The 25,001-nt window shown below is 69.8% G+C and overlaps 1 protein-coding gene across 2 annotated transcripts; it reads right to left on the minus strand.

Annotated features, from left to right (window-relative positions):
• Nucleotides 1-2,669: 2,669 nt before the first annotated feature.
• PTH1R (parathyroid hormone 1 receptor) lies at nt 2,670-21,888 on the minus strand. Of its 2 annotated transcripts, XM_084902528.1 has the most exons (15): nt 21,803-21,888; nt 20,857-20,973; nt 12,532-12,634; nt 10,566-10,694; nt 8,340-8,450; nt 8,140-8,258; nt 7,943-8,037; nt 7,530-7,728; nt 6,285-6,438; nt 4,880-4,940; nt 4,607-4,673; nt 4,325-4,419; nt 3,680-3,821; nt 3,565-3,606; nt 2,670-3,171 (listed from the first exon to the last, which is right to left on the minus strand). In XM_084902528.1, exons 2-15 carry the CDS (start codon nt 20,926-20,928, stop codon nt 2,794-2,796), a joined length of 1,767 nt encoding a protein of 588 aa, XP_084758654.1. In that variant the 5' UTR covers nt 20,929-20,973; nt 21,803-21,888; the 3' UTR covers nt 2,670-2,793. The 2 variants fall into 2 exon arrangements, with proteins under 2 accessions (XP_084758654.1, XP_084758653.1); XM_084902527.1 differs by lacking the exon at nt 21,803-21,888 and having other exon boundaries at nt 20,857-21,043.
• Nucleotides 21,889-25,001: the final 3,113 nt, after the last annotated feature.

A 25,001-nucleotide genomic window follows, 5' to 3' on the forward strand; every position in this document is an offset into this window, starting at 1 on the left:
CCCAGTGGCTCTGAGGACTGAGCGGAGCTTCCAGTCAGGACGAAGGGGGAGGAACCCCCTCTACCCACTAACGGAGTAGGAGGTGCCTGATTAGTGCGGGCACACCAGGCGCCCTTCCCCCACGTGGAAGGTGGAGGCCTCCGGCCCTGGCCTGACCCCAGGCCCTGGACCAAGGAGCTGCACAGGAGCCACCCCCGCCTCTGGCCCCTCCCTGTGCAGCGGGTGAGGGGGCCCCAGTCTGCCCGGGGGAAGGCTGAGGGCCTCGTCCGCCAGGCAGAACCCAGCCTGGGGCCCGCTCACCGCCTGGGGCCCGCTCACCGCCTGGGGCCGGCTCACATCGCCTGGCGACCTGGACGGGGCCTGACCTGGGGGGACGGCTGCGTGGCCAGGATCACACGGCACATGGAGGCAGCAGGCCCAGGCCCGCTCCCGGCTCTGCCAGCAGCGGCTCTGCCAGCCAGGCGTGTTTCCGTTGGCCATGCAGCCTTGGCTGGCATCTGCCCGCTGGCTGGGGCCCACCTGCCTGTGCCCAGCAAGGCCCACTCCTCAGCCCGCCGCGGGTCCCTGTCCACACCTGCCTCCACAGCCCGCCCGCCTGGACCTGCTCGACCCCGCAGGGTCACATCCCTTTTGAGCTAAGAGGCCTCGGCGCCCCTCTTCCCATGGCCCGGGCGAGGTGAAGTGTGGGCGTCACACCTGACGGGGGTGGGGTGGAGTACCCCGCCTTTGTCCGGAACACGGTCGTCTTCCTTTCAGACCTCACGGGGCCCTGGTGGGCGACCACTGGACCAGAAAGCATTGCAGGCTGAGTGGGCAGGGCCATCTCTTCGAGGACCCTGGGCCCCCAGACCCCACTCTGCGTGGGAGCTGTGGCTCACCCAGCCGGCCCTGCGCCCTGTGCTCCGGGCCCCGGGCAGGGTGCCTCCTTCCAGGGTCTGCAGGGCCCTCTCCCACCTTCCTGGGCGACGCGGAGTCCGGGGTAGCCCACAAGGTGCCGGACGCTGGCGGAGGCGGCTCGGCTGGGGTCGGGGTCCTGGGCGCCCTCCTCCCGGCCGCCACCTCGCTGGTGTTTACATGTTCCCTGCGGCTTGGCCCGGCTGCGAGGCCGCGAAGCAAGAAGTGACCCTGGCTTCAGCCCCTGCTCCAGGCAAACAGGGTCCTGACTGCCCGCCAGGCCCCTGGGGCTCCCGCTTCCTCTGCCAGCACCTGGATGGCCTGGGCAGGCTCGGCCGGGCGGGGTGGGGGGCCCAGCCTGAGGGGGGGCCCGGCCTTGTCCCGGGGGCACATCACCTGGAGGCGTCAGCCGGATCGGGAGCCCGGCCAGAGAGCCCAGCACGGCCTGGGCACTTGGTCCAGAGGCAGCACGGCCTGTGGGTGGAGCCCTGACTGCGGGCGAGGCTGAGCCTGCGCCAGAGGGGATCCAGTGGGCGCGGAGGGCTCACTCCGTCCTGGGCCCCGATCTGAGGGTGGGGGGCTCTCGGACCGGGACAGGAAGGCGGCCAGTGCTCGGGCCCCAGGGGCTGCCTGTGGGGTGGGCGGGCGAGTTGTCTGGAAGGCCCAGTGTCCAGAGTCCCGCAGCCTGAGCTGGGGAGGCCATCAGACGCCGGGGGTTTGAGGTCTGCCCTGCAGAGGTCTCCCTGAGCCAGGGCCTCCCGGGAGTCCTCCCTCACAGCACCCCCGCCCCATCACCATCTCCCGCTGCCTGCCTGCCCTGCCCCTGCCTCCATGTCACACAGACTGTGCTCTCCCCGGGCAGCCCTGCGGATCAGTGTGGCTCAGTGGCCCTCAGGCCCCGGCCGGGCCCCTGCCATCCGAGCAGGTCATCACGGGGAGCCCCAGGCCTCTGGACAGTTGTCTGCCCTGCCTGCCACCTGCAAGTCAGGCGAGCGTGGCCTGGGCTGCTGGGTGCCATGCCAGCTCTGGGGTCCTGGCCTTGTGACCCTGCCCAGCTTCCGATGAGGGGGAGCTGTTGGAGTTGGGGAGCACTTCCCAGATGCCAAGTCCCTGGAGAACACGGTCTGAGCTGAGAGGAGGGATGGGCGAGCCAGGCTGGGGCCCCTTCAGGGCAAGATGCCCGTCGGCTGGAGCTCAGGACTGTGGTTGGGTCAGTTCCGAGTGTCGGGGCAGTGAGGGCCTCTGGGTTGGGCAGGGGCCAAGGGAGGTGCTGGGGGGATGCTCAGTGAGTGAGAGTGCAGGCTCCCACAGCGCTGCGCCAGAGCAGGGATGACCCCGCTGACCTCCCCCTGGCTGCCCGGGCCTCCCCCTGCGCCTGCCGCATCCTTAGTCACATGGGGGCTCCCCAAGTGTCCCAGCCTCCAGGGGCACAGCGTGGCCGCGAGACGGCAGGAGGGGCCTCGGGCTGGGCGGGGAAGTGGCCAGGGACCCGAAGGATCCGAGGTCGGCCCTGGGTGGACAGCTGCTGGGGGAGCCCGGCTGAAGGCCGGCCAGGTGGGCAGCGCCGAGGGGGCAGCTGGTGGCAGGGAAAGGCTGGGCCCACTCCTGCAGGGCCGCTGGCCAGCGTGTGGCTCCGAGGGACCCGGGCAGCGCAGGCTCTCCCAGGCCCTCCTGCTGGACAGTGCTCTGACCCCGGCCCATCGCTAGACCCTCCTGAGGTGGGGCGCCAGCCCCGGCTCCCAGCCCCTCCCCCTGCAGTGACTCAGGCCCCAGCTCAGACCACAACAGGAAGCTTCCTTTTCCTTTTTTTGTTTTAGTTTTGTCCTCCCAGCCCAGCCATGGGTGGGCAACCACCGGCTGTCCGTCCCTTGGTCCGTAGGTCCAACCCTTGGTCCCCGGTCACATGACTGTCTCCCACTCCTCCTGCAGCAAGGCGGGGGGCCGCTCGGGCGCCGAGGCCTCCTCGTCCAGCCCCGAGCAGGAGCCGTTGAGGAAGCCGGGGTCCTTGGACTCGGCCGCGGCGGGCGGCGAGGTCTGGAGCGCCGGGGGCCCCGGCCTGGTGTGGCCGGGCGGCGGCGGGTGGCCGTTGGCAGTGGCGGCGGGCAGCAGGCGGGGGCTGAGGGGCAGGCCGAGCCCCGCGCGGGAGCCGACGTTGGTCACGCTCGTGTGCGACACCATCGGGCCGTAGCTGTAGCTGCTGCTCCCGCTGCGCGCCTTGCGCTTGAAGTCCAGGGCCAGCGTCCAGCGGCTCCACGACTTCTTGATCTCAGCCTGGACCTGGGTGGCAGGAGGAGGTGGGCCTCAGGAGTGCCCGACCCCTCTTCCACCCGTCACCCCAAGCCCAAATTCCCGGAAAATTCCAAGGCCCAGGACTCGGCGTCTGGCTGCAGCAGCTGACACACCCAGAACCTCTGAGGCTCAGAGGGCCCCGAGGGTGGCTGAGCCGCTCAATCTGGATGACCGAGAACTCGGCCCTGGGGCTGGGGAGACACTGGGCTGCCCCAGAGGTGCGAGACCCACAAATCCCAGCACAGCCTGAGCCTGGGCCACCGGGGAGACCTCCCTGCCTCAGGACCTTCCGGAGGAACCAAGGAAGAACCAGGCAGGAGCGCGGGAGGAGCAGGGCTCGGGCCTCCCGGCCTTGCCCGCCGCCCGCCGCCCACCGCTCACCTCGCCGTTGCAGAAACAGTAGATGATGGCGACAAAAAATCCCTGTGGGAGGAGAAAGGCGGAGCTAGGGCGAGCCGGGCGTAGGAAGCAGCCCGCCCGCCCGGCCGGCCCGCACCTGGAAGGAGTTGAACAGCATCTCGTAGTGCATCTGGACTTGCCAGAGCGCCCCTGAGACCTCGGTGTACGGCGTGGCCATGAAGACGATGTAGTGGACGCCGAAGAGCGGCATGAGCACCAGCGTGGACTTGAGCAGCTTCCTGGGCCGGCAGGGCGCAGGTCAGGGCCGGCCGCGCCCGCCCCCCAGGGGCACCTGCCCCTCCTCCCCGCCTGCCGGCCCAGGCGCCAGGAGCCAGGAGCCACCACGGGCCTGAGGCTCTGGCCACTAGTAGAGGCCAAGCCAGTTCACCGGGTCGACAGCTCGGTTGTACCAGGAGTGGACCAACTGTAGTCCCCTCGGGCCCTGCCCGTGGCCCCCGCCCGCCTCACCTCACTGTCCCCGGGCCCACTCCGCCGCCGCCCCTCCCACCTGCGCCTCGGACTCCCTGGGACCAGCTCCCGCCCTCATGACCCCAGCTCAGTGCAGCGGCCGGTGCCGAGGGGCCCGGGCTGGCTGTGGGGTGCCCCGAGGCCGGGAGCGAGCCCATCACTCTTGGGTGGGGCCACCCAGGGAGCTGGGTCCTCCCCCTGGAGCCTCAGTCTTGGCTTTCGTATGTGGTGCCTGGATGTTGACCTCTGAGGAGCCTGGCACGGGGGTGCTCACCGGTACTGCTGCCGCGTGTCACACCGGCCGGCGTTGGTCTCCCGCAGCTTGGTGGCGAGCACCCGGACGATGTTGATGAAGAGGATGAAGTTGAGCTGTGGAGGGAGGGGGCTGAGTGTGCGCAGCCTCCTGGCGGGGCGGGGCGGGGAGCGGGACCCAGGAGGAGCGGGACCACGGCCCGCCCAGGCCTGCTCTCCGGGGGCCGTGAGCGGGGGCCGGGACGGAGAGGCTGCTTCTCAGGCCTGTGGCCGCCCCGCCCAGCCCTGTGGCCACCCCGCTCACCACGATGGAGGCCAGGATGGGCACCTGGATGATCCACTTCTTGTTCCCGGAGCTCAGGTCCCAGCACCTGCGGGAGGTTGAGGCGTCAGCCCCCACCCCGTCCTGCTCCCACCCAGAGCCTGCCCAGGGGCCCATAAGCTGTTGGGGACACAGGTCAGAGACCGGTTCTGAAGTGGCCTCTTGTGACCCCGGGCTGGGGCCACTCCAGGCGGGGGCAGGAGGCCCGCTGTCCGCTTCCCAGAGGAAGAGGGTGCCAGGGTGCTCGGGACCTACCCGGTGTTGGCCAGCGTGGCTCTCACCCCGACCCACACAGCCACGAAGATGGCGGGCAGACCTGTGTGCAGAGGACAGCGCGTGAGGCTTCTTCTCGCACCGTGCCAGCTCCGTCCCCCTCGTCCACCCCAGCTGGCCCCCGTTGTCCCTGCCCCCTCACCCCGGCACACGAGCTGCTGGGTGATAGCTGGGCCCTGGCACGTGCTGCCCAGCGCCTCCCCGTAGGGCCCGTCCGCCCTCTGCCCTCATCTCGATTCTGCCCCCCTGCACACACAGCCCCCGTGGGCCCTGGTGAAAGCCAGAGTCCGAAGCAGCCACACATAGGCTGTTCCTCCTCCCCACAGGCCGCTGCTCTGGGTGGGCTTCCTGTGGGGGAGCCTGTTCCGGGAACCGCAGGTCCCAGGCCGATGCCAGCTCAGATGGCCCATGGCACCTCTGGGCGCCCAGGTCCCCACCCCATCCCCTCACTTCAGCCTGGGCCTGGCACCTCTGGGAGGGGAGGGGTGGCCTGGGTTATGCTCCCTGTGCGCCCCCCCCCTCCAGCCCCAGAGCCTGCTTCCGTTCTGGGGACCAGGTCTCGGTCCCCTCCAGCTCCGGGGCTGGCTGCAGGTGAGGTCAGCGTGTGCCACGGGGCAGGAGGCTGCGGCTGTAGATCTGAGGGCCTCTGGGTGCCGAGCGCTGAGGGCTCCAGCACTGACCTGCCCCTCTGCAGCCTGGCCAGCTGCCCAGAGCCCAGCCAGGCCCTGGCGCTGCCAACAATAATGGACAATTATCAGCAACTCGATCCAGAGCCCGCGGGGAGGAGGGCAGGCCCAGCTGCCCGTTCTGCAGGGGGCTGTGCCTGACCCGGGGGGGGGGGCGGGGCTGCCGGCAGCTTCACACAGTGAGGGGACTGGTGTTCACAGTCAGGGTTCTCGGGGGGAGGGTCCCAGGTCCCAAGTCCAGCTCCAGGCTGACCTCTGACCCAGGATCCCACTCAGATCCTGAGCTGGATCTTTTTGTTCTTAGAATGGGAGGGAGACGGAGAGGGAGAGACAGAAACATCAATGAGAGACACACACCAGGGTCCAGAACCTGCAACTGAGCATGTGTCCTTGACCGGAATCGAACCCAGGATCCTTCAGTCCAAGGGTCGACACTCTACCCACTGAGCCACACCGGCAGGGCCTGAGCTGGACTTTGGCCCCGAGATTCCTCACCCCGTCTCCTGGGCTGAGCCCCAACTCCAGGCTGAGCCCATCCAGCGAACTCACCCAGCCACACTGCCCCCTGAGCCCAGAGGGCCAGTCACAGGAGGGTGGCAGGCTGCCCCCTGCCTCCCCTGCCCAGACAGGATATGCTGTGGGCTCAGCCTCCTGGCGCCCCGGTCCCTCGGGACTGGCCGTGCTGCCTGCCCTGCGCGTACCCCAGCCGAAGACCGTGAAGCCCCACAGGTACTTCCTCTCGGAGAAGAAGGCCATGAAGATGAGGCTGTGCAGGTACAGCCCCTCCACCAGGATCCAGTAGTAGTTGGTGGCCAGGAAGTAGAGGAAGAAGGTCACGGCCACCCGGCAGCCCGCCTAGGAGACCGGCTGTGAGCCGAGGGGGCGCGTCTGGGGGCGGGGGTGGGGGGAGGGCCACAGGGCGGAGCCTGCTGGTCACGCCCCGGGGAGGGCGGGCTCTGGTCCAGGTCCTCACCTGGGGCGGGTGGCAGGGGGGCTGGGGGAGGGACAGGGGGCTGGGGCGGGGACAGGGGGGACAGGGGGCTGGGACAGGGGGCCGGGGGCGGGGACAGGGGGGCTGGGGGCGGGGAAGGGGCTGGGGGCTGGGACAAGGGGACAGGGGGGCTGGGACAAGGGGACAAGGGGGCTGGGGCAGCGACAGGGGGGACAGGGGGGCTGGGGCAGGGACAGGGGGCTGGGACAAGGGAACAGGGGGGCTGGGGGCGGGGACAGGGGGGACAGGGGGCTGGGACAAGGGGACATGGGGCTGGGGCGGGGACAGGGGGTACAGGGGGCTGGGACAAGGGGACAGGGGGGCTGGGGGCTGGGACAAGGGGACAGGGGGGCTGGGGGCGGGGACAGGGGGCTGGGATAAGGGGACAGGGGGGCTGGGGCGGGGACAGGGGGGACAGGGGGCTGGGACAAGGGGACAGGGGGTTGGGGCGGGGACAGGGGGGCTGGGGGGACAGGGGGGCTGGGGGCCTGGGCGTGCGGGCTGGGGGCGGGGTCGGGGATGGGGGGCTGAGGGGACAGGAGGTCTGGGGGCCTGGGGGTGCGGGCTGGGGGCGGGGTCGGGGATGGGGGGCTGGGGGGACAGGGGGGCTGGGAGCCTGGGGGTGCGGGCTGGGGGCGGGGTCGGGGCTGGGGGGCTGGGGGGACAGAGGGGCTGGGGGCCTGCGGGTGCGGGCTGGGGGCAGGGACAGGGGGATGGGGGGACAGGGGGTCTGGGAGCCTGGGGGTGCGGGCTGGGGGCGGGGACAGGGGGATGGGGGGACAGGGGGTCTGGGGGCCTGGGGGTGCGGGCTGGGGGCGGGGACAGGGGGATGGGGGGACAGGGGGTCTGGGGGCCTGGGGGTGCGGGCTGGGGGCGGGGACAGGGGGATGGGGGGCTGGGGGGACAGGGGGGCTGGGGGCCTGGGGGTGCGGCTGGGGCAGCGGGGCGCACTCACGTAGCCGGCGGGGGCCGGGGCGGCGGGCGGCGGCGGCGCCTGGGCCATGGCGCGCAGCTCCTCCTCCGTGAGGCGCTCGGCCTCGTCCAGGGTGAAGCCGGAGTAGAGCACCGCGTCCTTGACGAAGATGCTCACGGCGCGCAGCATGAAGGACAGAAACAGGTGCATGTGGATGTAGTTGCGGGTGCAGTGCAGCCGCCTGCGGCGCGGACAGGGGTCAGGACACCCGCAGGGCAGGGCACCCTAACCCACCGGGCTAGGCCCCTCCCTCCACCGCCCCGCCCCGCCCCAGGCCCCGCCCGCCAGGTCTAGGCCCCTCCCCGCTCAAAGCCCCGCCCACCGGGCTCAGGCCCTCTCGCCGCCCCGCCCACTTATCTAGGCCCCACCCACCGGGTCTGGGTAGCCCCGCCCACCTGAAGTAGGCCAGGATGAGCACAGCCACGGTGAGGGAGGCCAGCGAGACCGAGTAGCCCACCGTGTAGATCATGCCCAGGCGGTCAAACACCTCCTGTGCCGGTGGGAGACACGGGGGGGGGGGGCAGAGGTCAGGGCTCGGTCAGGGCCGCCGGGTGCGGGGCCTCACCCGCCGGGTGAGGAGGGGAGGTCTCACCCGCTCCCGCGTCTCATTGGTCAGGAACTTGAGGCACTCCGTGTAGTTGGCCCACGTCCGGTTGTGCCCGGGCACCAGCTCCCAGCTGCCGTTGCGGTCACAGCGACGGTAGGCATGGCCTGCGGGTCCGCGGGCGGTCAGGCGGCCGCCCCGAAGCCTGAGCTCCAGCCCCGTGCCCAGGCCCCTCCCGGCCGCCTTACCTTTGTGGTTGAAGTCGTAGATGTAATCGGGACAGGGCACTGCCACCACCTCACCCGGCTCCCCCAGCGGCCAGCACACGATGTGGTCCCACTCAGGCAGGCAGGGGCGCCCTGTGCCACACAGACAAGGTGGGCCCCGGTCAAGTCCACGGTGTGACCCGAGGGCACCGGGCCGGTGGCTCCCCCAGGACAGTGGCACCCCAGGACGGGAGAACTCAGGCCCGAGTGTTCTGAGGAGACTGTACTGAGCCTTACCCCTACGTGCCCTGCACCCACCTGGCCTCAGATCTCCCCTCCCCTCCCCCCGCCCCGGGGCAGGTATGGCCAGGAGGCTGGCGGAGGCCAGGAGGGCAGTGATTTGCTCGGGCAGAGAGCCCAAGGCTCAGCCCGGGCCAGGCCCCTCTCTTCTCTGGCCGTGGTCTCACTTCCTGGTGCCCAGCTCTGGGCTAACCCCCAGCTGAGAACTTCCTAGGGGACCCGCCGGGACCCAGACCGGAGGCCGGTCCGGTGGCCAGTGCCCGCCAGGCTCCGGCGTCCCCTGTCCACAGCGGCCTCGGCCCTCCGGCCGCCAGCGCAGGGTGCGGCTCTGCGATCAGGGAGGGGCGGTCTAGTGCTCCCTGCAGATCGGGTGCCAGGCAGGTGGCTCCGGGGAGAGCTATGTGGCCTCAGAGGGTCCCCGGCTTCTGAGTCTCCCCCGTCCTCCCTCCCCGCTCCCTTCTTCCCCTGCAGGGTTCCAGCCCTGGGACTGTCCCGCCACCTGGAAGGCTGCCTGGATGGCCGCCCCGCCCGGCCTGGTGAAAGGCCCTCTGTCCTGGGCACCGAATTCCCAGCCCGCCTGGCCAGGCCCACAATCCCCTCCGGTCCCTGGGGAGCCACGGGGTGACCACAGCCGCCCAGATGTGGCCCATCTGGAATCTGCTGCCCACCCAGCCGGCTCAGACCGGCCTGTGGCTGCGCTGGGCGGCGTCTGTCTCTTCTTATGCCCCCGGGGACAATGGGCCCTGCCCGCCTCCTCCCTCCGCCCTTCTCCCTCCTCGTCCCGCTGTCTCCGCCCCCCCCCTCCCGGGTGCCCCTGTGGCCACCTCGCTGTGTCTCAGTGCATCCCCCTCTGATACACTGAGTCCCCGTCCCAGTGGGAACCTCCTGGTCCCTTTCCATCTCTCCTGCCTGTGTCTCTGTCTCGGGGTCCCTCCCACCCTCTCCTGCCCCTGTGTCTCTGTCTCAGGGTCCCTCCCACCCTCTCCTGCCTGTGTCTCTGTCTCAGGGTCCCTCCCACCCGCTCCTGCCTCTGTGTCTCTGTTTCAGGGTCCCTCCCACCCTCTCCTGCCTGTGTCTCTGTTTCAGGGTCCCTCCCACCCTCTCCTGCCTCTGTGTCTCTGTCTCGGGGTCCTTACCACCCTCTCCTGCCCCTGTGTCTCTGTCTCGGGGTCCTTACCACCCTCTCCTGCCCCTGTGTCTCTGTCTCGGGGTCCTTACCACCCTCTCCTGCCCCTGTGTCTCTGTCTCAGGGTCCCTCCCACCCTCTCCTGCCCCTGTGTCTCTGTCTCGGGGTCCTTACCACCTTCTCCTGCCCCTGTGTCTCTGTCTCGGGGTCCTTACCACCCTCTCCTGCCTCTGTGTCTCTGTTTCAGGGTCCCTCCCACCCTCTCCTGCCTCTGTGTCTCTGTCTCGGGGTCCTTACCACCCTCTCCTGCCCCTGTGTCTCTGTCTCAGGGTCCCTCCCACCCTCTCCTGCCCCTGTGTCTTTGTCTCGGGGTCCTTACCACCCTCTCCTGCCTCTGTGGATCTCTCTCTATGGAAGGGGCTGTAGTCCTGGGTACCCCCACCCCTGGGATGATGGGGGGCAAATTATCTGCCTGCACCTCCTGGGTGCTGAGCCCAACCAGCCTGCCTGCCTCTTCCCGCTGCCCCCTTGCTCTGTCTCCTCCCAGCCCCTTCCCTGCTTTCGGGGGGGGGGGGGGATGAGCAGTGGGGCGGGCAGTCCGAGCTGCCTCCGAGGGATTCATGGACAGGGATGCGTGGACAGGGGAGGCGTGGACAGGGGGACTTGTGGACAGGAGGGCGTGTGGACAGAGGGATGCGTGGACAGGGGATGGGTGGACAGGGGAGGCGTGGACAGGGGAGGCGTGGACAGGGGAGGTGTGGACAGGGGATGCGTGGACAGGGGGACGTGTGGACAGGGGAGGCGTGGACAGGGAAGATGTGGACAGGGAGGCGTGGACGTACCTCGGCGCCGGCCGCCGGGGGGCGCCTCTTTGTCTTTGGGCTCGGGGTAGAGCTTCCCAGGAGCCTTCTCCTTCCTGGGCCTGCCCGGGGCCGCGGGCGCCCATCCTCTGTCCGACCCCAGGATGTCGGCTGCAGGAAGCAGGTCCAGTTCAGTGCGGCAGCCAGGACTGGGCACCTCCTGCCCGACCCCCATGCTGTACCGGGTCCTGCCCCGTCCGCCGACCCCCAGCTGCCGGAGCTGAGAGGAGAGGAGGTGCCTCCGGTGCAGAGCCACCGGGGGTGGTTCCCGGGCAGCCCGGCCCTGCGGGGGACCCACTGAGGGCTGGGAGGTAAATGGTGTCCCCACCCCGAGCGGCAGCCGCAGGAGGCGGAGGCCACCAGGGGGCGCCGGCGAAAGCAACAGGAGTGATGTCAGAGGTTCCACCGGGAGAGGACGCGGGGCAGAGCCCTGGGCAGGGCCAGAGGCTGCCGGTGGGGAGACAGAGCAAGAGCCTCCGCTGTCCGGGCCGGGCAGGCCGTCTGCCTCCGCTGCCCGACCTGGGACCCACAGGGACCTGGGACCCATCGAGGGGCCTGGCCCTCTCTCCCCGGAGAGGCCTGAGGCCTCTCTTCCTCACAGCAAAGCCTCCCTCAGTCTCCCTGCGCCCCTCAGGCTGCAGCCAGTCAGGCCCTGCCTGCCCCGTTGGGCCGGGGGAACGGGGAAGCCGAGTGCAGACACCTGGACGGGGCGGCTGTGCCTCTGCCTGCCTGCACCGGGGGCAGCCGCAGGCCGGGGGCAGGCTGGGGGACGGCCGGGGGCAGCTGGGGGACGAGGGGAGATGGCCGGGGGCAGGCTGGGGGACGAGGAGAGCCGGGGCCGGGGGGCAGGCTGGGGGACGGCCGGGGGCAGCTGGGGGACGAGGGGAGATGGCCGGGGGCAGGCTGGGTGACGGCCGGGGGCAGGCTGGGGGACGAGGAGAGACGGCCGGGGGCAGGCTGGGGGACGGCCGGGGGCAGGCTGGGGGACGAGGAGAGCCGGGGCCGGGGGGCAGGCTGGGGAGACGGCCGGGGGCAGGCTGGGTGACCAGTGGAGACGGCCGGGGGCAGGCTGGGGGACGAGGAGAGACGGGGCCAGGGGGCAGGCGGTGCAGCCACAACGAGGAGGAAGCGGGTTCGGGACGCAGAGCCAGGAGGAGCGGGGCCTGAGCTGACGGGCAGGGCTGGCCCCACGGGGGGCGTGCTGTGGGAGGCCCGGAGTCTGTGTGCCCGGAGTGCCCGCCTCCTCCTCCGCAGCCCCAGGCCAGCTCGGCGAGGGCCGGCTCTGGTCAGCTGGTCCTCCGGGCCGGGGCTTTCTCCCACTGATGAGACGAGCCAGACGGATGTCGAGGTCTGGACGGGCGCTGACGAGGCCCCGCTCCACGTCCAGGAAACGGGCTCCAGACAGAAGCCAGTTCGTGACGAGCAGGGCTCCACGGACACCGTCCTCAGCCTCCCCGGCTCCCATCCGGCCCCACGGACCCTCAGCTCTCCTGCCCCCCTGCCCAGGAGGCCTCCCTCGGGGACCCCCCTCTCCTCCTGGGCCGTCAGGAAGCACCCTATGGGGTCCGGTTCCTAACCCTGGCGTGCCTCACGGATGTAAGCAGCGTAGGGTGACTCCACGTCAGCTGTCCTCACACCGTCTAATCCCCCTTCCCAGCGGAGGTGCACCTCCTGAGCCTGCTGACTTTTTTATTTTACTTTTAAAAATACGTCTTCATTGATTTTTAGCGAGGGGGGAGGAGAGAGGGACAGAGAGCAACATCGGCCGGCTGCCTCCCGCACACCCCATGCCGGGATCGAGCCTGCAACCGGCTCTTACGTTCATGCTCAACCATTGGTCTCGCCTGAACCGACCCACCTCCCCATGCCACTGGGTCTGCAGCCTGGCTCCCGCCTCCCCCGCCCCTCCCCCGGCCCCCAGCCCCGCGGGCCACCCTGCCCCGCCCACCTGGCCTCTGCAGGACTTCTCGGAGCCGCTTCTCACACTGGGCCTGGGCTCGGTGCAGCAGGAAGATCTGCTCCTCTTTGGTCATGACGTCATCGACATCCACCTACCAGGTCGAAGGTCAGCGCACAGGCCAGGCGGAGCCGGTCCCACGCCGCCCCCGAGGGGCCCCCTCCCCCGCCCGCGCCAAGGCCCTTACCCCAGAAAGTGGGAAGTCTGCCTGCGGCTCCCGTTTCACACGCGGGAAGCCATGGCTCTGAGGGGGAAAGGGGGCGGGGGTCCCCTCTGCCCGCCAGTAACCCGCCGCCGCTCCCCGGGGGCAGGGAGGGATGGAATGTCCCAGACAGGACAGGGCGCGCAGGATCGGCTTTGGGGCCTGAGAGGACGGAGTGAGCACGGGGCGTGCTGGGCTCTGGGGACCGCCAGGCTCCGTCCGCAGGGCCTCCCGGGAGGTTGCCCGGTACCAGCGGCCTCGCTCCGCCCGCCTGGGCTTCCTCCCCCTCCTGGGCCGCGCCAGCTCTGTTTTCAGGAGCCTCGGCTCCCCTGACTTAGGGTGGGAAGGACTCAGGGTGAAGGCGGCGTCTGCCCTGGAGCAGCTGCATGTGTCCGGCCCGGGAGGGAGCCCCCAGGATGCATTCCTGAGGCGGGGACACCCCAGGGCCGAGCCGTGTCCCCTCAGACTCCACAGGGCAGAACTGCCCCCCACGCCCCCAGGCATCCCAGGCCGGGCGGGCCTCGGTCCGAGGGGTTTGCAGGAGCAGGAGGGAGGGGCGAGGCTGGCTGGGCCGGGGCAGGAGCTGGGCTGCGGGCGGAGTTAACTGACCGAGTCTCTGGGCGGCAGTAGCCAGGGCTTCCCGAGCCCAGGAGTCTCCGTCGGCTCCACGGGCCCAGGGCTCTGCTGGGTGCACTTAGCCGGGCTGTGTGTGTGTGTGTGCGCGTGTGTGCGCGTGCCTGCCTCTGTCCTCACACGGGGAGTGTCAGCGTGCATATGTGGGACGTGAGCCTGAGTGTGAACATGCATGTGTGCGTGTGCTCTGGGCAGAGGCGCTGTCAGTGTGTCCGTGGCTGTCCGTGGTGTCCGTGCTTCTGCGTGTCTCTGGACTGCGCTGGACGCTGAGAGCTCAGCTGAGCCCCATGCTGTGGCCCCCAGGAAGTGCTGAGCAGCTCCCTGTGTTTGCTGCTGCCCTCACCTGTCAGCTGTGAGGGGGGCTGTGGGGCATGGGCTTGAGGGAGGACAACTCCACCGCCCAATCCAGGCACCCCAAGGCCAACTGGAAGTTCCCTTTGTGCCTCTGGTATTGGGGATCCAGGCTGCATGGGTCTGACCCCTGTGGAGCTGCCCCCACCTGATCACAGCACCCATTCTCTACCATTTACTGTTACAACTCATGCTTCCACCAGTAACCATCATCATCACCACCACCACCACCACCACCACCACCATCACCACCACCACCATCACCACCACCACCATCACCACCACCACCACCACCACCACCACCACCACCATCATCACCACCACCACCACCACCACCATCACCATCACCACCACCACCACCTCCACCACCATCATCACCACCACCACCACCACCACCACCACCATCACCACCACCACCACCACCACCACCACCTCCACCACCATCATCACCACCACCACCACCATCACCACCACCACCATCACACCACACCACCACCACCACCATCATCCCACCACCACCACCACCACCACCACCTCCACCACCATCATCACCACCACCACCATCACCACCATCACCACCACCACCACCACCATCACCATCACCATCATCACCACCACCACCACCATCACCACCACCACCATCACCACCACCACCACCACCACCACCATCACCACCACCACCACCACCACCACCATCATCACCATCATCCCCATCCCCACCACCACCACCACCATCATCACCACCACCACCATCACCACCACCACCACCACCACCACCATCACCACCATCACCACCACCACCACCACCATCACCACCATCACCATCACCACCATCACCACCATCACCACCACCACCACCACCACCACCACCATCACCACCACCACCATCACCACCACCACCATCACCACCACCACCACCACCACCACCACCTCCACCACCATCATCACCACCACCACCACCACCACCATCACCATCACCACCACCACCACCACCATCACCACCATCACCACCACCACCACCACCATCACCACCATCACCATCACCACCACCACCATCACCACCACCACCACCACCACCACCATCACCACCACCACCACCATCACCACCATCACCACCACCACCACCACCACCACCATCACCACCACCACCATCACCACCACCACCACCATCACCACCATCACCACCACCACCACCACCACCACCATCACCACCACCACCACCATCACCACCATCATCATCACCACCACCACCACCACCACCACCACCATCACCACCACCACCATCACCACCACCACCACCATCACCACCATCACCACCACCACCACCACCACCACCATCACCACCACCACCACCACCATCACCACCACCACCACCACCACCACCACCTCCACCACCATCATCACCACCACCACCACCACCACCATCACCATCACCACCACCACCATCATCATCACCACCATCACCATCACCACATCACCACCACCACCACCACCACCACCACCACCACCATCACCACCACCACCACCACACACTTATCACCTGACCAACACAACCATCTACCACCACCGTCAGCACCACCACCACCATCATGGGCACTAACTGCTATTACTACCAGCATCACTACCACCCATGACATCCGGGCCGGTGATGCCTGACCTCAGCCCTGACCTTTGCCCTGCCTGGGAGCCCTGGGCTGGGGTTTGTGGGGCTGGGAGCCTGCGAGTTATTTACAAACAGGAGCTGCCATCCCGGAGACAGCAGTGTGTGGTCAAGAGGCCCGGATGTGTTTCTCATTTCCTGAGTTCAGGAGCCAGAGGAAGAGAAAGCCAGCCGCCACCATCCCTCCCTCCGGGGCCAGCAGCTCCCCGAGCCCAGCCACAGCCCCACCCCCAGCCCCCCCAGCCCAACCCCCCCAACCCCCCACTCCAACCCCCAGCCCACTCCCACCCCTAAGCCCACCCCCAGCTCACTCCCAAGGCCACCCCATGCGGACTGACGTTCAGGGCTGGGGCGACAGTGACGGTGGTAGTGGGGGAGGCAGTGGGGGCCGTGGGGGGGCAGTGGGGGCCGTGGGGGGCAGTGGGGGGGCAGTGGGGGCCATGGGGGGCAGTAGGGGCCATGGGGGGGCAGTAGGGGCCGTGGGGGGCCGTAGGGGACAGTGGGGGGGCAGTGGGGGCCGTGGGGGGCAGTAGGGGCCGTGGTGGGCAGTGGGGGCCGTGGGGGGGCAGTGGGGCCGTGGGGGGCAGTGGGGGCCGTGGGGGGGGCAGTAGGGGCCGTGGGGGGGCAGTAGGGGCCGTGGGGGGGCAGTGACAAGGCTGGGGCGGGTGGATGGAGGGTGATGGTGACCGTGTGGGGCAGAGCCAGCTCCAGCCACTAACCAGAGGGGAGCCACTGCCCTCCGGCCTCTCCTGCTGCCAAACTCCACACGCCTGCGGGAACGTGGAGGAGACCCAGGATCCTTCTTCGGGACACTGCCCTGGGGAAGGCGTCGGCCTCGGGGTGCCCTCTGGGGTCCTCGCATCCCTCCCCCTGTCCCTCCCCCGGGCCCAGCCCGGTCGGGGAGGCGGCTGCTGGCTTCGTGCTCCCCTCAGGAGGCAGCAGGTCCCTGGTGGCCGCCCTGGACCTGTCTCTCCCGGCCGCGGCGCCCCCTCCCTGCGGGCACCAGCACGGCTCCTGGATGTTAGCCACTGTCCCTCCCCTTCCACCACATCCCGCCTTACAGACAGGACAGGGGGCTGAGCGCCCGCTAACGGGCAGAGGCTGGGCCTGGAGGCCTGGAGGCTGGGGAGGGGACCAGCCGCCCGGCCCCCGGCCTCAGCACCAGCTCTCCTCAGGCCGGCACCACCTCGGCGGAGCGCCTGCGGCAGCCTGGGCGCACAGGTGAGCAGATGCCGGCGGCCGCGGCCGTGTGCTCGGCTCCAGCTGTGCCTCCCAGACCAGGAGAAGCCTCGGGGGACGGAGCCCCCTGACCCGGCCTCCTGCATCCCCGCTCCCGGCCGCACTCCGGGACCTGCGCTGCCCCCTCCCCTCACGCCAGGGCCTGCTCTCCCGCCCTGACTGCCCTGCCTGTCCGGCCGGGCTGGCCGCCGGGCTCCCTGCAGGGACACTCCTGCCGGCCACCGCCGACACGTGTGGACTGCCCCCCCCCCCGGCCTCCTGAACAAGCCGCCTGTGTTCGTGGCGGGGAGGGGCGGGAGGCCGGCCGGCCGGCGTGGACACCCGGGCCACAGCGGACGGAGCGGGGTGGGGCCGCGCGGCGAGGACAGGGGTCTGCACCGGCGGGCTCGCCTGCCCGCCTCCGCAGGCCGTCCCTGAGCGGGGGTCCGGAGGCGGGGCTGGTACGGAGGTTTCCCACGCCTCTGCATCGGGGCAAAACTGCCGACGACGTGAGGGGCCCACAGCTCCCCCCTCGAGCTTCCTTCTCCTGGGACTCCCTCCCCTCCTGGCCGTCCTCATGTGGTGGCCCGGGGAGTGTCCCCACAGCCCAGGACAGGAATCCGGGAGGCTGCTGGCGCCTCATTAAAACATTCCGAAGGAAACCCAAGTTCCGAGACCCCCCTCCCCCCTGTCCACAGGCAGCTGGGCGCGGGGTGGGGGCGGGCGGTGGGGGGTAAAGGGCAGGTGATATAAAAAGCTTCAGCTAATCGATACGGAAAGGCAAACAGCCCAGGAGAGGGATGGGTAATGGCTCCGAGCAAGCTCTTAGGAGACGGACCGTAACGAACGGCAAGTCCTAAAGCTCCCGTCACCGGCAGATTGCCGCGACCCGAGGCCGCCGCCCGCCTCTCCACCGGCCCAGGCGGGCAGAGGCCCCGGCCCGAGACCTGCGGGGCGGCCTCGTCTGTGAACCCTGGAAACACGCGTGTCCCCAGACCCAGCAAAGACAGAATCTAGAAACGTCCACCGGGGACCGGCTCCCGGAGAGGGGGACGGCATTGCGAGGAGCTTCCTGCCACGGCCAGGATCACGCACACACGTGCACACACGCACACACAAAGTACACGCACACAAGTGCGCATGCGTGCACACACCAGTACACGCACACGTGCGCACGCACACACGTACACACGCGCAGAAACGATCTAATGTGCGTTCCAGGGAGCGCGGCCTGGGTGCCCATTCTGGAACACCCCGCCGCGTTATAAAAGACGGGTCTACGTTTACCACACGCGGGGTCGACGCGCATCGTTACGTAGAAAAAGGCTGTGGCCCAAACCCTGCCCACGACCCGATACCATTTTCCTGAAAACCCGGGACAGACACCTCGGACGGGACCGAGCGCCTCTGGGAACGCACAGAGGAAGCCGGCCGTCACCCAGGCGGCTGGACACCGTTTTCTCTGACGTGGGAGCGGGCGCGGAGTCATGGGTGATGTGGTTTAACTGGTAGCATCTGACCCTTTTATAAGCGTGCTCATGAAGTTAGGAGTAAAAATTTTAAAAAGTAAAACGAGATTTGATTTTGTTCTCTAGAAAAGGGAAGCAAAAGAACCCGAGTGGCACGGCCCCTGCCGGCCCGGTCCCCTCCCTCAGGGAGGAGCAGCTCGGAGCCGGACCGGGCTCAGCCCTCGCAGGGACTCGCTGTGGCACCCGGGACGCCCCGTAAAACGGAGGGTGAGCGGGCGGCTGAGAGAACGCCGGAGACGGGGACAGCCCAGTCCCTTCTTGTCTCCGGAGTGAGCCTGTGGCCGAGCTGCCCCCAGCGGCTGGGAGGGCCCTCTGTCCTCGCCCCCCGGTCCTTCTGGATCTGACTCAGGCCACGTCTCTACACGTGAGGCCAGGCCCTCCCGCCTCCCTCCTGCAGGCTCTCCTGCACGTGTCCTCAGGGTGGAGCGCCCCAAGGATGAGACCACCCTTGCCCCCTATTCACGGTCTGTGGGTCCGTCCACCCTCCCTCCAGACTTCACCCCCGCCCTGCCTCACAGGCCTCTCAGACCCTGTGCGCACTGAGGACCGGCCCCGTCTGACCACGGCCAAGCCTGCTCCCGGTGGGATGCTCTCCAGTCCCCCAACCGGGAGGTGCCTGGAGAGGCGAGCTGGGTCCCGGGACTGGCCGGGCCGGCGGCACACGGGCTGGGCACCAGCTCGGGCAGGCGGGCACGGTGGGCACCGGCTCAGGCAGGCGGGCACGGTGGGCACAAGCTCGGGCAGGCGGGCACGGTGGGCACCGGCTCAGGCAGGCGGGCACGGTGGGTACCAGCTCAGGCAGGCGGGCACGGTGGGAGAAGCCGTGCCTGGTTCGGGAGCAGATGGGCAGCCTCTCGCTGGCTCCCCCTCAGCCCGGGGACCACAGGGAGTGAGTGACTCCACCCGCGTCCTCTAGCCCTGAAGCAGGGAGGGTCCAGGGTGCTCCGTCCTTCCAGTCCGGCCACAGGCGCCCCAACACGGCCCCGGGCAGACCAGGCCCGGCGCCTCTCCTGTCCTACCTCAGCGTGGGCCCCGGGCACGGTAATCCTCTCCCCTACGGGCACAGCGCTGGCGCGGGGCTGGCACGCAGCCAGTCACGGCCCCAGTGGCTGTGTGGTTCAGGCCGTTACAACCGGCACAACAGCAGAGCCTTCCCAAGAGGCTTGCTGGAAAGACAAACTACTTCCTAGGTCCAGTGCTCAGAACGGTGTCTGGTGAGTAGACAGCTACACCGAGTCTCGGAACTGACAGACCCGGCACCCAGGTGTCCGCAGACGCACACACATGCAAGCACAACCCTGCTCCCGCCAGGCGTGTGCAGACCACAGCTTCCCACACGCGTGAGCTCACCCACGGCTCAGACACTCACAGACCCAGAGAACAGCCCTGCTCTGACATGCAGGCACACTCGCAAGACACCAAGCCCGTGGCCCCGTCTATCCCTCCAACGTCATGTGCACACGTGTGTGTACACAGACTGGGCCGGTGGCTCTGCCCAGGGAGCTGAGCGCCTGGGGAAGGGGCGGTGGCCCAGGGGAGGGTGGGAAATGGCTCTGGGCCCCGGCAGTCACCAGGGTTCCCCGGCCCACCCTTTGGGAAGCTGGGTTCGGGCTCGGGGCACACCGAGGAGCCTTGGATCGGGGTGCGGAGGTCTTTCACAGATGGGAACACTGAGGCGTGAGGACAGCTCAAGGTCAGGAGGCACTGGCAGGGGGAGGGCCCAGAGCTCCAGCCCTCCCTCGCCTGCGGCGGCCTTCGGTCTTCCTGAAGGAAATGCCTCACCTGAGCGGCGGGCAGGAGGCGGCGGGCAGAGGGCACCTCGGCCAGCAGCCTCTGCAGAGTCCCGCTGCCCGGACCGGAACGGCTGGGGGGATCTGAGGGACGGACCGGGACGGCTGGGGGGATCTGAGGGACGGACCGGGACGGCTGGGGGATCTGAGGGACGGACCGGGACGGCTGGGGGGATCTGAGGGACAGACCGGGACGGCTGGGGGGATCTGAGGGATGCTCCGAGAAAAGGCCGCCCCCCTGCCCCTCCAGTGCCCCCTATTCTTCACCTGCTGGTCCTTCTACTCCTGCTGCTTCGGGGAGCTCGATCCGCACCCCCACCCCTTCTCTCTCCCTCCTCACCCCACCCTTCCTCCTCTGGCCCCTCAGGAGGGTACAGATGGGGTCCCCATCTTCCCTGGTCCTTTCTCCTTAAGAATGTTCTGTGAGGCCGGGGCTCCTTCCCACGCCACATGTGCCTCTCCACGGAAAAAGGCTTCCACTCTGGGAAAGCCGCGCGCACACGCGTGTGCGTGTGTGTGTGTGTGTGTGCGTGCGCGCACACAGGGGACCCTGAGAGCTGGAGGGTCCCTGCATCCTGCCCTGCCTGGGCGACTCTGACCTCAGCCCCGGCCTGACTGCGAACAAACCGTGCAGAAAGCAGAGGCCCAGAGCGGAGTGTGGCCGCACCTCCGGGCCAAAGCCCAGCTCCGGCCGGTCCCACTGTCATCCCCGTGGGAGACCAGCCCGGCAGGGTGCTCACACAGGGGAAGACAGGGGTCCCCAACCACAGGCCTCCAGCCCTGGGACCCCAAGCCCAGCCTTCAGAAAGTTTGGAACCCAGGATGCAGGCACCCGGAGGCAGAGGGGACCCGCATGCAAAGTTCAGAGGACTCGGGGGACCCAAGGCTCTGCACCCCGGCCACCCCTCCTCCCGCAGCCCCGGCGGGACTTACCAGGGCGAACGCGGAGCCCAGCACCGGGCAGCACAGCAGCAGCGCCAGGCCGGGCGCGATCCGGGCCCCCATGGCCGCCGCCTAGGGCCCTGTCCCTCGGGGCAGCCGCCGCCGGCCCTGGGGGGTCAGAGCGCGTTAGGCCGGGGCCCCGCCCACGCCGCGCCCAGGAGCCCCCGGCGGCCCGCGGGCCCGGGACCCGCCGCGGGGCCCATGCGCCGAGCGCCGAGCGCGGGGAGCGCGGGGAGGCGGCGGGGAGGCCGGGCGGCAGGGGCGGCGGGAGGCGGCGGGCGGCGCCGAGCTGCGGAGGCCCGTCTGCCTCGCGGCGGAGAAATCACATCCATATGGCCGGCCCCCGCCCCCGGCCCGCCCCCGGCCCGCCCCTCTTCCCTTTTCTTTGGGGAACCGGGAGCCGCGCGCCCCCGCCCAGGGGCGGGCGGGAGGGCCGGGGTCGCGGTCCGCGGGGGGCGCGGGCCGTTATTTTTAGCTCCGGGCGCGCGCGGGGGGGGCGCGGGGCGGGTCCCAACCCGGCCGCCAGCCGAGCCCTCCGGGGGTCGGGCCGTGGGCTCCAGCGCCGCGAACCCTCGGGTCCCTCTCTCGCCGGCCGCCTCCAGCGCCCCCGTCCCCGCCCCATCCCCGTCCCGGGCCCCATCCCGGGCCCCGGCCCCATCCCGGCGGGGGTTCCGCTGCGCCCGCGCGGAGCGCGCCTGCTGCCGGGCGCCCAGCCCGTCCGCCCGTCGGTCCCCAGCTCCCGGCCGCGGCCTCCGTCCTCCGCAGCCCGCCGGCCCGGCCCGCCGCCTCCCGCCCTTCCCGCGGGAACGCCCGCAAGTTCCCGAAAAGCCGGCGGCGGCTCGGGCTCCGGCGGCGCCGGGCTGACCCGAGCGGACCGGCCCCGCCGCCCCCGCCGCCCCCGCCGCCCCCGCGCCCCCCGCGCCCGGACCGGACTCACTCGGAGCGCGCCGCCGCCCCCGCCCTGCCATGGGCGTCGGGGGCCCCCCGCCAGGCCCCCCGGGAGCGCGCCCCGCCCGCGGCCCCGGGGGCGCCTCATGGAGCTCGGGGGTCGCCGCCGCCTGCGCCCCGCCCGCCGCCCGGAGCCGCCGCCGCGCTCCCGCCCGGGCGGCCGCCTCCCCTCCCGCCCGGCGCCGCCTCCCCGCCGCGGCCTCCCGCCCCCGGGCCGCTCCGCTCGGAGGCCGCGCCGGGGCGCACGCGGCCGGCCGGGCGTCGGGCTGGGGCTCGGCCACCGCCCCCGCCCCGCCCGGAGGCTCGGCCGTTACTGTCCCGCGGCCCGGCCGGCGGCGAGGCCCGCGGCGGGGAGGCCTCCGCCCAGGGCGCGCGGGGTGCGCTCTCGGGCCCTCGGCGGGACGGGCCCTGGGGAGGCTGCGCGGCCCCCTCTCTCGCCCGCGCCCGCCCCGCCCTCCGGCCTCGCGCCCTTCCTCTCCCCGGGGTCTCCGGGTGGGGGGGTCTCCCGGGTCGGGATGGGGGGGTCTCCCGGGTGGGGGGGTCTCCCGGGTGGGGGGGTCTCCCGGGTCGGGATGGGGGGGGTCGCCCGGGTGGGGGGGTCTCCCGGGTGGGGGGGGTCTCCCGGGTGGGGGGGTCTCCGAGTCGGGGGTCTCCGGGTCGGGGGTCTCCGGGTGGGAGGGGTCTCCCGGGTCGGGGTCGGAGGGGGGTCTCCCGGGTCGGGGGTCTCCCGGATCGGGGTCTCCTGTGTCTCCGGCTCCGCCCTGGACTCCACCCCGGGCAGTGGGCCGGAGGCCGCGGGACCGGGGCTCAGCCAGACCCCCACCCGCGGGCCCACCTCCGGCTCCCACGCCGGCACACCCAGCCCTGGGGAGGCTCTGGTCCGGGGACCCACGCCTTGGGGGGAGAGGGCGGCGTCTTTGGGTCTGGGGCGGGGTGGGGCTTAGGTGCTTTAGCGGACCCTGACCAGCGGGAGAGGTCCACGCCTCTCGGGGCCAGTCCGGGGAGCTGAGGCGCAGGAGGGGCCTGGGTTCTGGGGTTCCGGAGGAAGCTAATGTGGGTGGGGGGAGGGGGTGGGGGAGAAGAGGGGTTGTCCTAGGTCAGGAAATGGAATTCAGACAGACGGCCCCTCCCCTCCGCCTGCCCTCTTACCAAGTGTGAATTCTGGGCACCACGACTCTCCCGCTGTCTGGGCCTCAGTTTCCTCATCTGTAACAAAGGGTGGGCCAGTGACTCAAAGGGCACTTTTTAAAAATATAAATATTTTATTGATTTTTTTACAGAGAGGAAGGGAGAGGGATAGAGAGTTAGGAACATCCAGCAGTGCCTCCTGCACACCCCCTACTGGGAATGTACATGCCCTTGACCGGAATCGAACCCGGGACCCTTCAGACCACAAGCCGAAGCTCCATCCACTGAGCCGAACCGGCCAGGGCTCAAAGGGCACCTTTCACTGGACTGTCAGTGCCTCTGAGGATGGGTGTCCAGGCTCACCGGCTCTGGGTCTCCCCCAGACTCGGCTGTGGACACGGAGCTCCCCGACCCCCCCTCCCTCCCCCTCCATGTGAATGGGTCCCCAAGCCCGAGCCCTAAGCACAAATCCAGTTGCTGCAGCCGCTCTGGCAGCCAGCAGACCCCTTACCAGCTGCACCCCACCCTCCTGGCCTCACTGCCCTGATCCGGGTCCCGGTGTCTGAGAGCGGGGCTGTGTGAGGGCTTCCCTGGCTTACCCCGGCCTTCCTCTGCAGAGTCCTGTGCGGGACTGCGCTGCCTGTGTCCCGTGTCCCATCTCCTCCAGGGGGGTGGGCTCTGACGTGGGGCCCCTGCTCCCCACGCCATGGCCCCGCTGGTGACAGAGGCCCAGGCGCCCAGAGCACCGGGCTTCTCAGCGTCGCAGCCCCAGGGTCTCAGCGGTGGCTCTTTCTAAGCGATTCTATGCCAAGTTTTGTGACAACGATGGCCCTTGGTGATGGTGAAACAACATGCGCCGAGGGGTGGGGGCTGCGGGGAGCCCTCGTGGGTCTGATGGAAAGCTGAGGTTTGGAAACACCGTTTTCACTCGGAAGGAGCGGGTGCGCCGTGGACGGGACTGCAGAGGGGCCTGTGGGCTCTGGGCCCACGGGTGCTGCTGTGGCCATCAGGCAGGTGTCTCCGCGTCCGGGCTGGACATTCCAGCACGGCGGGTGGGGCGCGGCCCTCTAACGCCCCCAGGCTCTGGTTAAAGTGCCACACATTAACTGGGAGCGGCCGCCTGCCCTCTGACATGCAGGCCCGGGGCCCAGGCCGGTTTCTGGTCAGCCAGGTCAGTTTCAATGGCATTTTGAAAGGCCCGAGTGGGGGCAGGGAGGGGGAGTGAGTGCCCACACTCCCCTCTCTGACTCCAGCCTGAGGCCCAGAGGGAGAAGCTAAGAGGTCTCGGCATCTCAGAAGGGGAGCCGGGACTGGTCTGAGTGCAGGGGACGCTGGGGCCGGGCCGGAGTGAGCGCCAGCCGAGGCCCAGGCCTCCCCTCTGCAGCCGACCTTGCTCTCTGAGAACCCCCTGTCCCGGCTGAGCTGGGGTAGGGGCTGGGGGGGCCATGGCCTCCAGAGCCTGATGCTCTATCCCCCACATCAGCCTCAATTCTCTGTCTCAACCCTGATCCCAGACTGACCTCTCACCCCCGGCTGACCTCTGACCTGGCTGAGCCTGCACCTAAGCCTTCATCCGCGGGTTCCAGGCTCCTGGAAGCTTTTCCAGTCCAGGGCCAGCCGGGAGGGGTGGCCAGGCCGTGAGGAGCCAGGTGCCACTTTTACAGCCGTTTCGCTGCTCATAAACACCCCCACCCCCACCCGAGTCACCGAGGCCCCAGGCAGCTGGTTGGCCCCCTGCCTCACCCCTCCCCGCAGGAAGCCGGGTTTCTCACCTCTGGGGGCAGAGGAGGGCGGGAAGCGGGGGGCACGGGGCTGGAGGCTCTGCTGAAGGAGGGAGCACTCCTGGGCGATTGGGGTGTGGGTTTCCAGTCCCTCTGATCACACAGCCACAGGCCGGGTGGCAGCAGCACCCGAGCCTCATGTCCCCATGCAGCACCGGAGGCGGGCAGGCCCTGACTGCCCCAGGGCACTACCAGGCCAGTGGGTCCTTGGCCGCGCCCCTCCCGGCTGTATGGGGCCCCAGGACTTACCTGGATCCCACTCACCGGGAGCGGGCAAAG

The sequence above is a fragment of the Pipistrellus hanaki genome, assembly GCF_964339955.1.
Source record: "Pipistrellus hanaki genome assembly, chromosome: 13".
In the NCBI taxonomy this organism is placed as follows: Eukaryota; Metazoa; Chordata; class Mammalia; order Chiroptera; family Vespertilionidae; genus Pipistrellus; species Pipistrellus hanaki.

What these genes read in the sequence shown, in the direction of transcription:
- PTH1R (XM_084902528.1), bottom strand. Translation starts at nt 20,928, where the DNA reads ATGGGGGCCCGGATCGCGCCCGGCCTGGCGCTGCTGCTGTGCTGCCCG. An exon ending in CCCCGGCCCCCGCCGGCTAC is followed by an intron (nt 6,439 to 7,529) that starts GTGAGTGCGCCC and finishes CCGGTCTCCTAG; the next exon opens with GCGGGCTGCCGGGTGGCCGT. An exon ending in TGCTGTTCAACTCCTTCCAG is followed by an intron (nt 3,607 to 3,679) that starts GTGCGGGCCGGC and finishes CTCCTCCCACAG; the next exon opens with GGATTTTTTGTCGCCATCAT.